The sequence below is a fragment of the Amborella trichopoda genome, chromosome 8 (assembly GCF_054954075.1).
Source record: "Amborella trichopoda isolate Santa Cruz 75 chromosome 8, AtrichopodaSantaCruz75HAP2 v2.0, whole genome shotgun sequence".
Taxonomy (NCBI): Eukaryota; Viridiplantae; Streptophyta; class Magnoliopsida; order Amborellales; family Amborellaceae; genus Amborella; species Amborella trichopoda.
In genome coordinates this window covers 41,738,886-41,753,493 of record NC_142343.1, presented here as the reverse complement: position 1 = coordinate 41,753,493, position 14,608 = coordinate 41,738,886, and the positions used below count along the sequence as shown (strand labels likewise).

General features: G+C 36.9%; 1 protein-coding gene across 3 annotated transcripts; it reads left to right on the top strand.

Moving 5' to 3' along the window:
- The first annotated feature begins 1,259 nt into the window (after positions 1-1,259).
- Positions 1,260-13,579, top strand: LOC18433593 (G patch domain protein). 3 transcript variants are annotated; one of them, XM_088875050.1, is made up of 5 exons: positions 1,260-1,631; positions 8,266-8,441; positions 9,000-9,435; positions 11,521-11,797; positions 13,210-13,579. In XM_088875050.1, exons 2-4 carry the CDS (start codon positions 8,273-8,275, stop codon positions 11,774-11,776), a joined length of 861 nt encoding a protein of 286 aa, XP_088731176.1. In that variant the 5' UTR covers positions 1,260-1,631; positions 8,266-8,272; the 3' UTR covers positions 11,777-11,797; positions 13,210-13,579. The 3 variants fall into 3 exon arrangements, with proteins under 3 accessions (XP_088731176.1, XP_011623079.1, XP_020522330.2); XM_011624777.3 differs by lacking the exon at positions 13,210-13,579 and having other exon boundaries at positions 11,521-11,908; XM_020666671.2 differs by lacking the exon at positions 13,210-13,579 and having other exon boundaries at positions 11,464-11,908.
- The last annotated feature ends 1,029 nt before the right edge of the window (positions 13,580-14,608 follow it).

The window sequence follows — 14,608 nt, the reverse complement described above, 5'->3', positions numbered from 1 at the left end:
ATTACATCATATTACTATACAACGGTTGGAAGAAATCATTGCCTTTTTATAAATTTCTTTAATTGAAAAGAGGCTCCTAGAAATTTGGATTTCACATCTCTCTGTTATGGTTTAGAGAGAGAAGAAGGAAGAAGAAAGAGAAGAAAATAGGATGGGCTGATAGCCATTAGGGTTTATATAAAGAAGAATGAAGAAGGAAGAAGTCTTCGGCTTCGCAAACCCTAATGGAAGAGGCCTTAACTTATTGAGAGAGAAACGGAAGATAGGACCCTGTTTGAAAAGGGTTTTTCACTGTAATTTGGAATAGTGTTTGAGAGAAAGCCCTAACGATATTAATTTGTGAAGAGGCTCTAACTAATTTATAGAAAGATAAACAGAAGATGGGATGCTGATTTGGGATAGTTTGAAGAGGGTTTTTCTCTCTGATTTGAGTAGGGTTTTTCATTTTATTAGGGAAACAACAAGCAGAGCTGAAGGATTAGGTTTGGGGAACTAATCTTATATGTGTAATTGCTTGCTCCTGTAAGTATACGGTTTACATTATATTGTTTATCTTTGTTATCACATAATCAAAGCCAAAATATTGATTACTTGGTCTTGTAATCACGCTCTCTGCTTCTCATTCATCAGTAAAAAAAACTATGTTTTGAGCTCTAATTTGTGCTATAAACAGCATTTTCATAAAAACAATTATCACAAATAATCACATAAATTTGCATGTATATGACTTTCTTTACGCAATGATGTACTTTACAAAATGATTTGCTATAAACAGAATTTCATTTACACAATGATTTTCCATAATAACAACTGAAATCTGTATCTATTGGTATAAGTTTAAAAAAAGGGAAAAAAAATTTCATACCATCAATATGTAAATTTGCCTTTGAAGAACACAATGGGGATAAAAATTTCTATTTCAAGTTTTTTTAAATATTTTTTTTTCAAAAGCATGAAAGTAGCAATGGCTGCAATACACAAGACAAGAAAAAAAAATCTTTCACAAAAAATTATAGGTAAAAAAAGAAATGGCAAAACAGGAAAAGAAATCTTCCAAAAAAAAAAAATTATAGGTAAAAAAAGATACGATTTTTAGGCCACATTTAAATCGTAATTTGACAAAAAGCCCGTTTTAAACGTTTTTATGAAAACTACGCGATTGTTTTCCGACCTTTTAAAAAAGGCTCCGTTTAAAACTGTTTTCATAAAAACGCGGATTGTTTTGCCGATTTGTTAGTTCTGGTTGAAACTTGAGAGCAAGGAATTTGCACACCGCCCATGAGCCTCCACACCCATCACAGACCCATCCGAAGATTTAGAAGTAGAGGGTTCGGCGGCTTTCACAGTTCAACGCGATCCTCTTTCTCTTTCTTTCGGAATCTTTGCCCTTTCTCTTCTTTCTTTCCGAATCTTCGCCGGAATTCGTAACATTCGCTGGAATATTTGGAATTTTGGCCGGAACTTTGAAATCTCGCTGGAATTTGTGTTGGACTTCTAGTTATAAAAGAAATTACCCGTGGAAAGATTTATTCTTTCTTTTAAATTATATCTGGCGTTTCACTTTTATCGGAGTTTTTCTTTAACTGGAGATTCTTGGTTGATTTTATTGATTTCCACAGTGGTTACACCAGGTGAGTCTCTGATTCATCTGTTTTCCTGATGTTTTCTAAACATTAATTTTTTGTGGGGTTTGAAGGGTTCCTGTTTATTGCATGGATTCATTTTTTTTCCATCCAATAATCGCAAATCCATTATCATAAAATAGAGACGCTGCCCATGGCTCTGTTAATTCGATGGCTTGCCTTTTTTACGCTAGTTGGATATTGCTATTCCCCCAACTCTTTTACGGTTATCGTTATTGTAATTATAAATAATTTTTTGTTCAAATATGAAACCCTTTTTTTTTATATATATATCAGGGCAAAACATCACTTTGAACTTAGTGTATTGTTATTATTGTGTTGGATAATTGGAAAGAGTTGTTTAGGGCATTCACTTGTCAGGGTCAGTTAGGTTTTACTGTCAATTGAAGTTTTGACAAATTTAAACCTTGTGTAATTTCTGGGGTTATTTGACCTTCTTCTGGTTTTCTGCTTGGGTATTTGGTGTGCCATGGGCATTTACTTTTCCTTGAGGTATTTTGGAGGCCAAGGGGTCTCCTTTATTGTTCATGAGTGGCAAATTTTTCATTTTTGAATGTTGATTCAGCACTTTCACCTAAGCTTTTCTAATCCATGATCATGTTTCTTCGACAGTTACTATTGGTGGTTGGACTAATCTTCTATGGAAATTGCTTGCTATGCATGACTGATTTTTCATTGCAATGATTTACTTGTAGCCACGAGTTTTTTTCCTTGCCTTTAGCTGAAGTTTTCTGATGCATGCACATGCCATATGTTGAACCTGAGAAATCATTTGTGCCGGTTTCCTTACAATACTGTTGCTTTCTCTAGTGGGTGATTGATACCCAAGTAACTGTGACTGTTGTTGCTTCATGTATTTTGCTATATATTTACTTATTCTTGTCCATTTCTTCTTGTATGGTGTGTATGCTTTGTTCATAAATTCTTTCTTCCAGTAATTCAATTGGCACTGGCAATATATTCCAATATTCTTTCGGTCCTGTGCAACTAATATTCAGTGACCAAAGGATATTGCTTTTCAAAACATGATTAATAAGGTTGATGATGACTTTTTGCTTTTATAGAACTTAAATGCACCAGTTGCAACTTCCCTCCGGTACACTTAATATTTAATAGAGAACAACCGGTGGTTGTGTTCTAAAAGATCTGCTGTCAATCCTGGAAAGTGAACTATTTTCCATCTCATTTTTATTTTTATTTTTATTTTTTGGTTTCTTGAAGGATTAGCTTCTTAATTTCCATAGATTCATCCAGTTATGGGATTTAGAATGCTATCTGTATTAAATTATTAATAGACGGTCTAGATTTATCATTTCTTTTCTTAGAGGCCTATTTACATTCTTTCATTATCATGTAAGGCTGGGATGGAGTTGGGATGTGACCTCTTGGCTTAGCATACATCGTCCCTTTGCTTGTGAAGAGTGTGTTTGTGGACTAAGAACTCCCAATAGGGGCAACTTACTTGGGTTAGGCTGACTCGGGTAGCAAAGAGGCACGAAAGCCAGACGGGATTTTTTTGAAGTGACGAGGCAGGCTCTCAAACATCAATTTGTCTTAGTTGATTTAGTTCAATAAATTATGTTAGTCCTTCTCACATTTTTACATTTTCTCAAAATCTATGCGAATGGACATATTTACTAATTGCAAAGAAAATTCGGCATATTAATGTTTCAAAACTGCATTCTTGTGAGTTCCTTTGTGATTGGAAGCTTTCGCATCTGACTCTTCAGCTATGTTCATGTATGCCTAACCTCAGTAGTGAGGTAGAGAATGCCATGTTGGGGCTTGGCCCTCTCTTACGGGATGGATTGAAATGGTTTAACATTAGAATGACAAAAAATGAGGGACTGGTTGCTAGACTAAGAATCAGAGCCTAGAGAGAAAGTGTTGTTGCATTCAGTGGTGGACTATGACTCATCATACTCCTAAGGGACTAGGTGCCCTAACATCTTTTATGGGGTGCTGTGAACATTCGCTATGACACCAAGTTGTATAGTAAGAAAGTTCCGGCCTAAGCACTCTAGTAGTGATCCGTTTTATGTTTCTCCAAACTAGGCTCAACACTCCTGTTACTTCCAAAGATAATTCAAACTGTGGACTCATTAGTGACGGACAAAATTGAATCTTCCCCTTTGGGTTAAGGAGTTGGGCCTTTGAAATTTATGTAAAATGGGCCCTGCTGCAAATTGTGGTCCATCAGGATTCACCTCCCGTCCTACTATGACGAGCCAGTCTCTTGGTGACCCTTTGTTGGTCAGTGATATGTTATCAAAGTTCAATGGCACCACAACCTAGGTGTCAGAGCTTTGCTAGATTATTTCATTTTTCCCTCACTCGATTTACCGAAACCACTGTAGTAAAGCATTTTCTGGATGACTCCATAGCCATGGAATGGTCGATGCTTTATGTGGTGCCCCTGTTGAGAGTAGTGTAAACAAGCTTGTACCCACAACTGTGAATGGTATAGCCAGAGTCGAAGCCATTGACAGGGGCTCTGGTTCCACATCTTTCATCTTCTATTCCTCCAATGGGTTTATGTTTTTTTTCTATGATTTTCCTTCACCGCCACATGTAACAAGCTCTTTGCTTTACACTTTGGTGGCCTTCTCTTATGTGAATGGCTATTGTTTAATTGCAGCTGTCAGATATAGGCTATCCCATCTGGCAAATTGAGACCATACATCTGTTTTGTGATCCAGATTCCTGATTTCCACCCTCTGGTTGAGTTGATGCCTCTGGTATAATTATATAGTTGTTTGATTGAGGTTTAAGTAGCTTATTGTGAGGAAGTGGTGGGCTTATACTTGATCATCCTTGCCATTGAATAATGTCGGTGGCTGTGTCAATTAGTAAGGGCTGTTTGATGGGCCACCTTCGGCAAGGACCTCATTGTAACATGTAGGCTCCAACTTCATATGCTGAGTGTGATGGCATGGCTGATTCTCCTTCATGTGCTTGAATTTATCAAATTGTATTTTGAAGATTTGTGTTGGTGAAATTGAGATAATAATGGATCTTTGTTTGACTTAGGTTTGATAGTCAAATTTGGAGGAATTATTGGATCTGGCTTTCAAATTTGAATCTTCCTCTCATATAAGATTTGGCCCAACTGCCTTGTCCTGACATGTAACTTATTTGCTGAGGACCAATGAATTTTTAGTCTGCGGTTAATGTGTTCTCCCCGTCATCATCCTCATTCTTTCTATATCTCTTACCATTTCGCCTTACTTCACTACTGGTTTCTTCTTCTCCGGCGAGCAGACTTTAACCAGGCAGCTACCAATCCTCTTTATCCATATTTCTCTTGCCGCCTTTTTTATCTTTGGTATGAGTTTCGCTTTCTTGGGTGGCAGCTGGTCATCTTCGATCATGATATCAGTTCTAAACCCCTGACCTCCTGGCATCAGAGTTAGAAACTTTCGGACAGAGAACACTCTGTTGTTTAAATCTTCATATGCATGTTGTTAAATTCTCTCCAGAAATGGACCCCCCAATCCAAGTGGGTCCGACACATAGTTACCGGAATCTCTCCACTGACCTCGCGTTTTTTATTTCGAAACCCGATTCTGCTTTTTTGTTAAGGAATCTCCATGGAAGCCGTTTTTCGGAACCAAGGAAACTCGATTCCTTTATTTCAGAATCTCGATTCGACACATCTTTAGATACCATTTTTCGGAAACAAGGAAACACAATTCCTTAATTTCAGAATCTCGATTCAGCACATCTTTGGAAACCATTTATCGGAACCAAGGAAACTTGATTCCTTAATTTCGGAATCTCGATCCAACACATCTTTAGAAACTTGAACCCATTAATTGTGGGTAGATGTTCCCAAATATATTGAATCTGGATTCCAATGAGGATTAAATCTTGATTCCACGTCAATTGAAGTAGAAATCTTCTTTCGAATGCTTCTAATGGTTCCATGGTTTCTTTATTTTACTTGTGCCACCCTGGATCTCCTTTACTTTAAATTTAAAATAGGAAAAAATTTATATAAGGTTGCAACCTTAAAATGTAGAACTACAGATGCACCTCAAAAATCCATCGAAAAAGGTTATTTTAATGTTGAAAAACCCTGTGATTGATCATCTCAACATTGAGATGTATGACTGTGAAAAATAAAAAGATCTTGAGTCTCAGAATATATTATGATAAAATTTGAAGATGCACCTTAGTAGGATTGTTTAAGGTTGTAACCTTATGGAAACCACACCCTTTAAAATATAACTGGTAAATACAACATGTATAATTAAAAGTAAAACCATGGTGTAGACATAATTCTATTTTGTCTTTATAATAATGAAGTCAAGATCACAATTTAGAAATACTTGTCGTTTGTATATAATGGCCGTAAGTTTAATAGTCAACACAATCACTTTAAAATTTGGAAAACCTTCTAATAAGAAACATCCAATATAGGTTCTAAAGTTGATGAGGCTCAAGATGTGCTTGTCGCTTCCTTCTCCCTAAAAACAAAATCTCAATTCCTGGTAGGGGTCGTCAAATGCATTCCATAGTCCATGTTATTGTAAATCTCGATCTCAAACTGTCATGGATCTCTGATCCATATACTTCAGAAACTTGATTCCAAATATGTTAGAATCACGATTCGAAATATCAACATATCTCTGTTCCACATATGTCAGAAACTCGATTCCATAGATGTCGAAAACTCGATTCCACATATTAAGGAATTTTGACTCCTGGAGTGTCGATTCCGGGGGATGGAACTCTCGATTCCAAGGAGGACTGAATCTCGATTCCATATATGAATGAAACTTGGATCTATTTCGGTCGAAACACGATTATCAAAAACTAGGAATCTCGTTCCTAGCGATTCCTATTGTACGGACACCGATTCCTAAGACGGGAATCTTCGATCTGGTCATGATTCCGCAATTCCGGTTCCTAAAATGATTCGGGTTCTCAGGCGTTTCCAACAACTATGGTCCTACACCGTCATGCCTCTTCCCAATTTTATAGAAAACCACATATGTCCAGGTATGGATAATGATGCCCTTGACTTTGATCCGTAAGCTTATTTTGGCTATGAGAGAGCTTGTGAGGGTCTCAGGGTTTTAACTGCAACAATGCCTCTTGACTTTCCATATCTTTGAAGCCCTGATGCAGTCTGCCTCATCTATTGAGTATAGAATGAAGATCGCATCTCCATTAGTAAGGTATTTGTAGACCACCAGTGCACTTCTTATCCACACTCTTGAGGCCCATTTCTCAAGTTCACGCAGGTTTCTATTTTTGCCATTATACGAAGGCAGTCCCAAGGTGAGGCAAATGGAAGTTGAAATTTATACTCTTATATAATACTTTTTGTTACATAGAGTGTCATAAAAAAACGTGATTATTGTTTGAAAATTCGGCCGCCTAGAAGGCTGCCAAAATGCCTAGGCCTAGGCCTGCACACAGAGTGCCTTGCTCCTAAGCGCCTTCCTAGGCGGCACCTTTGCGATCGCCTCAAGGCAGGCTTCTTGGAAGGGGTGACCAATGCTACGTTCACACATGTATCTCTCTCACTCTCGAACTTTTGAAAGAAAGACGTGTATCCATCTCGTGTGCTGCCATCCCCTTAAAAATATTAAAAAAACGGTGACCTTATGCAGCCCAGAATATTGCTCTCTAGTATATAGACAAGAGAGATAAGCTTAAAGTTTATAAGAGGAACTACATAAGGGAAAATTAGTTATTGAGTCTATCATTTTATGTCTTTTATTTATTTCTTGAGCCTTTTTGTTCACTTAAATAGTAATATGTCTAGTATTTTATGTCTTTTTATTCACTTAAAATATTTTTTAATAAAGGGCCATGATTAGATTAGGTGGATGGCTAGCACTCGGTCTTAGTCGAAGACATTGGCAATTGCTTCCTTCCTACCATATTGAATTCAACAGCATTAAATGATTCAATTATAAATCAAATCAAAAAGCCTTTCTAGTAGAAAGAATAGAGGCATAATTCTTCATTCATTCATAAGCATTCTATCTGGTAGGTTAGTAAGTCCATTATCTTAATTAATCAATTGATGTTCATCAGAATCGAAGTACACTAAAAAATTGCACGGAATGCACTCCCAACTGGGGGGCCCTTCCTGCATGTGTCAATCCATAGCTTCCGCTCCCACCCCCACCCCCACCCCCACCCCCACCCCTGCCTCTGTTTCCGCCCCTGCTGTCACTCCAAGCATATATGCTTTGAACCACCATTTTGGGACTCCATTACTATAAATCAGCTATTGCTGTTAGAGAAGCCAGTGTCATTTTTCTTTGTATCTGAATCCTGCATGTTTGATGTATTGCACATCAGTAGAAATTTCTTGAAAATTGTCATGCTTTATTGAATTTGCTGAGATTCTTTTCTTTCAACATATGATTACCTGTAAATAAACTCAACCAAGTGATTAACATTACAGATTTGTTTCCAGAGGTTCTTTGATAATATGCTCTTGATGATTTTGATGTATTTCATTTTGAGAATTTGTACTTTCCAACCAATTTCTTTTAGTTTCCTTCATCTGATCTACTATGTGAACCATGAATGTGATCTCTGATGGTTACTTCAAATTCTTGAAGTTTCATTCAAGCTTGAATCTGAGAAATTTGTGTAGATGCCTGATGGATCTAGCGACAGAGAACCGCCTAGCAATGATGCTATTGGAAGAGGCAAGGAAGTTGAGGGAGCAAGCCGACAAAGAGGGAGTTCATGTTTACTTGAGGCAGCCAAAAGTTAGGGGTCGACCCAACTCACGGTTTCTAACTGCCACTGTTCGTGGTGTGCAACAAGGTTGGTTTATTTTTATTGTATTTTGGCATCCCTTTTTGCTGTTCCTTTTTGGTGAAATACCGTGTGTGGAACATTCACATAAATGGCTCAGGTGCTCTAGAAACACAGAATCTCAAAGCTTTACTTGGACTTGTCCTTTTTCCCTAAATGATTATTTTACCCTTGCGTTATTTTACTAAACCACCCTTGTTTATCCTACCAAAGATTGGGTAAAATACTTATATTGGATAAAAACAACTCTAAAGCCACAGTTTGTGATTTTTGAGTTTCTTTAGCACCAACATGTTTAGGTAAAAACAACTCCAAAGATTGGGTAAAATACTTATATTGGATAAAAACAACTCTTAAAGCCACAGTTTGTGATTTTTGAGTTTCTTTAGCACCAACATTTTTAGGTAAGTGTGCCAGGCACTGTTTTGATTTTTTTTATTTTTTTTTCCTTTTCTTTGGGATAAGTCATCTTGTTTTTTGTTTTTTTCCTTGTAGCCGCACAAAAACAAAATTGAAACCTTGTGTTGTTTTTTCATCCATTGTAATTTGAGAAAGTGGTTTCTCCAGCAAATCGAGCTGCAGAAGTGAATGAGATGTGGCGTCTCAGAAAGAAGGAACTCGAATTAGACAATCGCTTGAAAGATTCACGGGATAAGGAGGGACCTAGGAGAGACAGCCACCATCACCACGAGAGCAGTGATGATATCTTGAAGGAAAGCTCGCGTAAGAGATGTAGAAGAGACAGTCACCACCATGTTGAGAAGGTCCATAAGACTCGCTCTTCAAAGAAGAGCTCAAGTTCGAGATTCATGTCAGATGACTCGTCACTATCAGAAGAGATGAGAGAAAGGGACCTTGATAGGAGGGATGAGGGCATCCATAAAAGGTCTGCATATCTGCACAGATCACCAGGCCATCGAGGGAATCAAAGTGATGGTGAGGATTATTCAAGTGATGATGGTAGTCTTAAGGATGAAGAGGTGGAAGAATTTCTCCACTCAAGGTATTGCGGTTATTGCCTCTTACCCCACCACTTACATCTCTTTCTCTCTCTGTCTCTCTCTCTCTCTCTCACACACACACACACACACATATTAGCGTTAGTGGACTCAGTCAAGTCCACTCAGACTCGGCTGACTAAGTCAGCCTACCCCTAGTAGCGAGGCAAGTTAGGCGCGAGTTGGGTGCCAAACTTGCAGGCCCAAAATAACTCCTAAAAAAATGAAAAAAAAAAAATTCCTGTATATTTGTAAGAAATAACTTTTTGGAATATTTTGCTAGTTTTTAATATCACTTGGAAACTTTCACATTTTCTTTTTTTAAAAAAAAAAATTTCTGAAATATTTAGGGTATAAATCCCTATTGATAATCCATCTTTTATAGATTTTTTTCATCCTTTTTAGTCCTTCAATGATTTCTATTAACCCTGTTAACTTTTTATTCGTTTTTTTTAATGTTTTTTAGAAATATTTTACCTTTCTTTACACTTATTTTTCATTTTATTGGGTGTACTCAACCAACCTTGGTCGAGGTGATATATATATATATATATATATATATATATATATATATATATATATATATATATATATATATATATATATATATATATATATATATATATATGTCCGATAGTATTTGAATTTTTTTTTTAAAAAAAAGAAAATGGAAACATCTACAAAACGCCTATAGGTGAAGTTATACAATACTTCACCTACACTTCATCACCGTTCAAAGTTCATCACACGATCATAATTGTCCGATAGTATTTGAATTTTTATTATTATTGTAGTTGTCAGATTTATCTAAAATTTGGGATGCGTGTACATATGACCAATTTGCACCAAAATAAAATATTAAAAAAATAATAATCAAAATAAACTGATGAAATTACCTCTGAAACTTTATAGGGGTATTTTGCATAATTCTTATCATTCAAATTATTTGTTTTATATTTTATTCATGTGAATCTCATTAAGGCGCACACACTTGCAAAATTTCAGATCATTATGATTTGTAAAAAAAATATTAAACTTCAAATACTATCAGACATTTATTACCATGTGATAAACTTTGAACGGTGATAAAACCGTAGGTGAAGTACTATAAAACTTCACCTATACGCGTTTTGCAGTGTTTTCCTATGTGTGTGTGTGCGATAAAAAAATATTAAAATTCAAATACTATCAGACATCTATGGCCGTGTGATAAGCTCTGAATGGTGATAAAGCCGTAGGTGAAGTATTGTAAAACTTCACCTATAGGCGTTTTGTAGTGTGTGTGTGTGTGCGCGTGTGTGGTTTAAGGATTTTATAGGCCAAGGGCCTATATTGTAGCTAGGGCATAGTGGAATTTGTTTGCCCCCAAACTCTTAAATCAGATTTATTCATATCTATTATCAATCTAGAAGAAATTGATTTGGAGCTCAGGAAAGTGCTCCATCTCAATCCTTGTTATGAGGATTACCTGGAGCATCCATTTGTTTGCAGATAGGATGTAGGGTTTTAAGAGTTCAAACCAGTTTTTTTTTCCCCTTCTGAAATTGATCACAAAGTGATTTAAACGTGTTTTGAAAAGTCACGCATGCTAAAATTCCCCTTAGGTATGGGTGTGTAGAATCTGTTTCCTTTGTATATAATCCATTTGGTCTTAATAACTCCATGACCAGAGCTCTTTATCAAAAAGAAATATCTCCATGACCAGAGCTTATGACTGCCTCATCAATGGGATAGATGGAAATGGAGGTTTATGGATCCCACCAAAAATGTCTTTAACTGAATTTTGCATCTTCACTTGCTCTCCATCATTGTCCAACTCATTGATTGGACAATGCTAAAACGCATTAGCATATACACCACCTCAAAACCCATTTTGGAGCTTAACCCAAAAAAAAAACCATTTTGGAGGCATGTGGGGGTCCAAAAATGCTTCAAAAGCATTACAAATATATCTTCATCGAATAAAATTTCAATCGATCAAGAAAGGAAAGGACACATGTAACAAGAGAATAATGCTATTCGCAATATTGTAGTTGGGAGTCTTGCTGATACAAGGAGTCACATGTCATGGAAATACTGAACTGTGACAGGACCAAGCGAGGAAGAGGTTCAGTTGGCTCGAAGATGGATGAAACAGGCCCTTACCTTCAGTCAGACAGGGGCAAAGCTTTGCTGCCTTCTACAGATGAAAGGATTGAAGAGGAATGGGAAAAGCGTGTTTTTGGTCCACCAAAGCCTCTCGAACTCATGGTCAAGGGTGAATGCAATTCGAAGGCATCACGATCCAAACGAAAGCATAAGGGGAAGAAAAATAAAAAGAAAAAGAAAAGGTCAAGGCATCACTAGCTGTCATACAAATGGTATTGGGTAAGTAGTTGTTATCCCTGTATTTATCTACCCAGTCCACCAAAAGAAACCCAATTGTGCATTGTTCATTTAACAAGTTTGGTAGTGAAGTAGACATCATACATGAATCTAGATGAATGTCAAGGTCCAAATTCCTCCATATCAAACCAATAATGGAAACTGCATAAAGTTGAAGACTAGCCATCAATAGAGGTAAACTTTCCCAACATAAAGTACCAAAACATTATGTTCGTGCAAAGGTGGACTAGTAATGGCAAACCAGAGGAGCGTTAAGTGGCTCACCTATGGTTGAGTACCATGAAACATCAGATCCAAGTGTGGTTATAAGAAAACATTAGATTTGTAGTGGATTGCAATGAATAACCTAATAGAATTTGCAGAGAGAAGCGAATCTCAGGCGAAGAAACATGTGGCACATGATAACTGGAAGGTAAATGTCAATATTTCCAATTGGGAAAACTGCCTTACCAGGTTTCCATCAACTCGAATTGCTAATGAAGTGGATGAACCTAATGGTGTTGGGACCTTTCTGGACCTCTGCGAAGTGTATCTCAAACTTAAAGAGGCTCAGTTCGAGTTTTTGGCTAGCCAAATCGAGTTTTTGGCTAGCCTGGTTTGGCAGGCTGCATTTTTGGGTAGTTTGGATTCTGGTGCTGATACAAAATAGAAACAGTAAAATCTTTGACACTAGGGTTCTGGGTTCTACCCCTCCCTTCGGCTTTGTGGTCCTACTGCAACAATGTCTTTTAAGTTTCAAATCATGTAGACAATGACCAAAAAATTGACGCAATTTGCAGAACGTAAAATTATTCTTAAAAAGAGAAAGTAAAAGATTGAAAGAAAAAAGCATAGAATAGGATGTTAGTCATACAGCACCAATTTCGACTATTTTGTCAAAGTTAATGGGTTATGGCTGATTTATAGTATTTGATTATATTTTTTGATGATGCCTTCTGTAAGATTTGGTAGATCAAAATTCATTTGAAAGTCTTATTGTTCCTGTATTGATGGAAATATATGTGAACGTCGGAATTATGGGAACAAGCGTTCACATTGTGATCCAACATAACATGAAAAAGGTGGAAATGAATTATTTAGAAGCATACCAAACACAACCAACAGTTTGAAATAAGCAATGAGATTCACATGTGCATGTAAATGAAAAACTGTTGCAGTTTGGGAATGTTTTCTTTGTAATAATGGACAATGGTGAAATCACCTCATAAGATAGCTTTCTGATAAATAGTTTTCTTGGAATTAAGTTTTCAAGTGTGGTGTTTGATTAAGATCCCAGAAAAGGAATATACTGGAGAATAGTTAATGGAAAAGCATATGTGTATGTGTCATATATGGTCCGTCTACGCGCAGTTATTTCTGGTCGTTCAAGGACTTAAATGGCATTTCTATTGCAGCGTATGCCTCCCAAAGAGCAATTTTGGAAATTTGAGCTCTCCCCCTGTCTCTCTAACACACGCATCCTTCATCAGGGAGTGAGAGGAGCAGGAATCCTTCATCAGGGAGTGAGAGAGGAGCAGGATTGTTACAATCCTATAACCACAAAACCTATTGCTGCTATTGTGGAGAAGATTTACCTCTATTTGCAGTGCACGCTGGCTAGGTGAAGAAGCAGTGCTAGTGTTTTATGTTCACTCAACAGTTAGTTTTAGGAAAAAAATTAGCTTTTGAAAAATCATTGATCTGCATTAGAATCACTAGCGCTGGACTTTGATTTCGATGTTAGGAACTCTAAATCTCCCCTGGCTGCTATATCTTTTTCAAATTTATGTGCCATCTACATGCCCTTAATCGGGTGATCGTCATCTGAATCGGTTGTCACTCTCGGGTGAGTTTTCGGGGGACTGAGTTTGCTCGAGCCTTCTCAAATGAATGCTTCCTTATATTAAACATTAGAGCGTTCCACCCTAGAGGTTCCTTAATTTTTATTTTTTATTTAGTTTCTATTCCATTTCTTTCCCTATCCAATGACTTACACATACCAAATGAATGTTAGATTTTTTTTTTCTGGACAATATTCAAGATGCCTGGTAATAAAAAACTAAGAAACCAAGGCACCCGCTGTTCCATATTCCATAGGGCACTACTTTATCACATTAAAAGAGTCCCCTTCCACAGGGAAACCGCTCTCGATGGCATAAAGAGGTAAAGTTCTACAAAATTAGTTGTAGCGTCCTCACACTAGCAAGCCAATCAATCTCTAAAATCGCCTCCAATTTTTATGGGCCCGGCCCAAAAACTGCCATTGAAATTCAACTTGAAACAGCCAATCAAAAGAGGACACCACCTCCCTTTAATCACCAAATCGAGATACATTGTGAAGCCAAAAGTCCCAGATTCAGTTTGATATCCACTTTTGAAACACCCCGAGCTGAATTATTTGAAAAACTCCTACAAGGTCCTTCTATTCCTTTACAAGCAAAGTTCCCACAAAATTGCCACCTTAGTCGACTAAGACAACAACTATTTAATGAATGTCATAACCATTCAAACTCCATTTGTGGAACCAAAGTTCATGGCTGTAACTTAGGGAAATAATTTTATTTTGTGGGAGGTTTCACGTGCAGCACACACCGTCCACTTGATCAAATTTTCATTAATATTTCCTTTCAAAACATAAAATATATGTAATTGAAAGTCAGCACCATAAATGGTTTTAGACTTTGAGGAATACCAACTCTTAATAATTTAATCCAAGTCAAATTGGTAAACAAGTGACTGTTATTGAAGCCATTGAAAAACACAAGGGTTAGATAACATGTCTATATTAAGTGACAAATCTAGGTTTATTAAAGC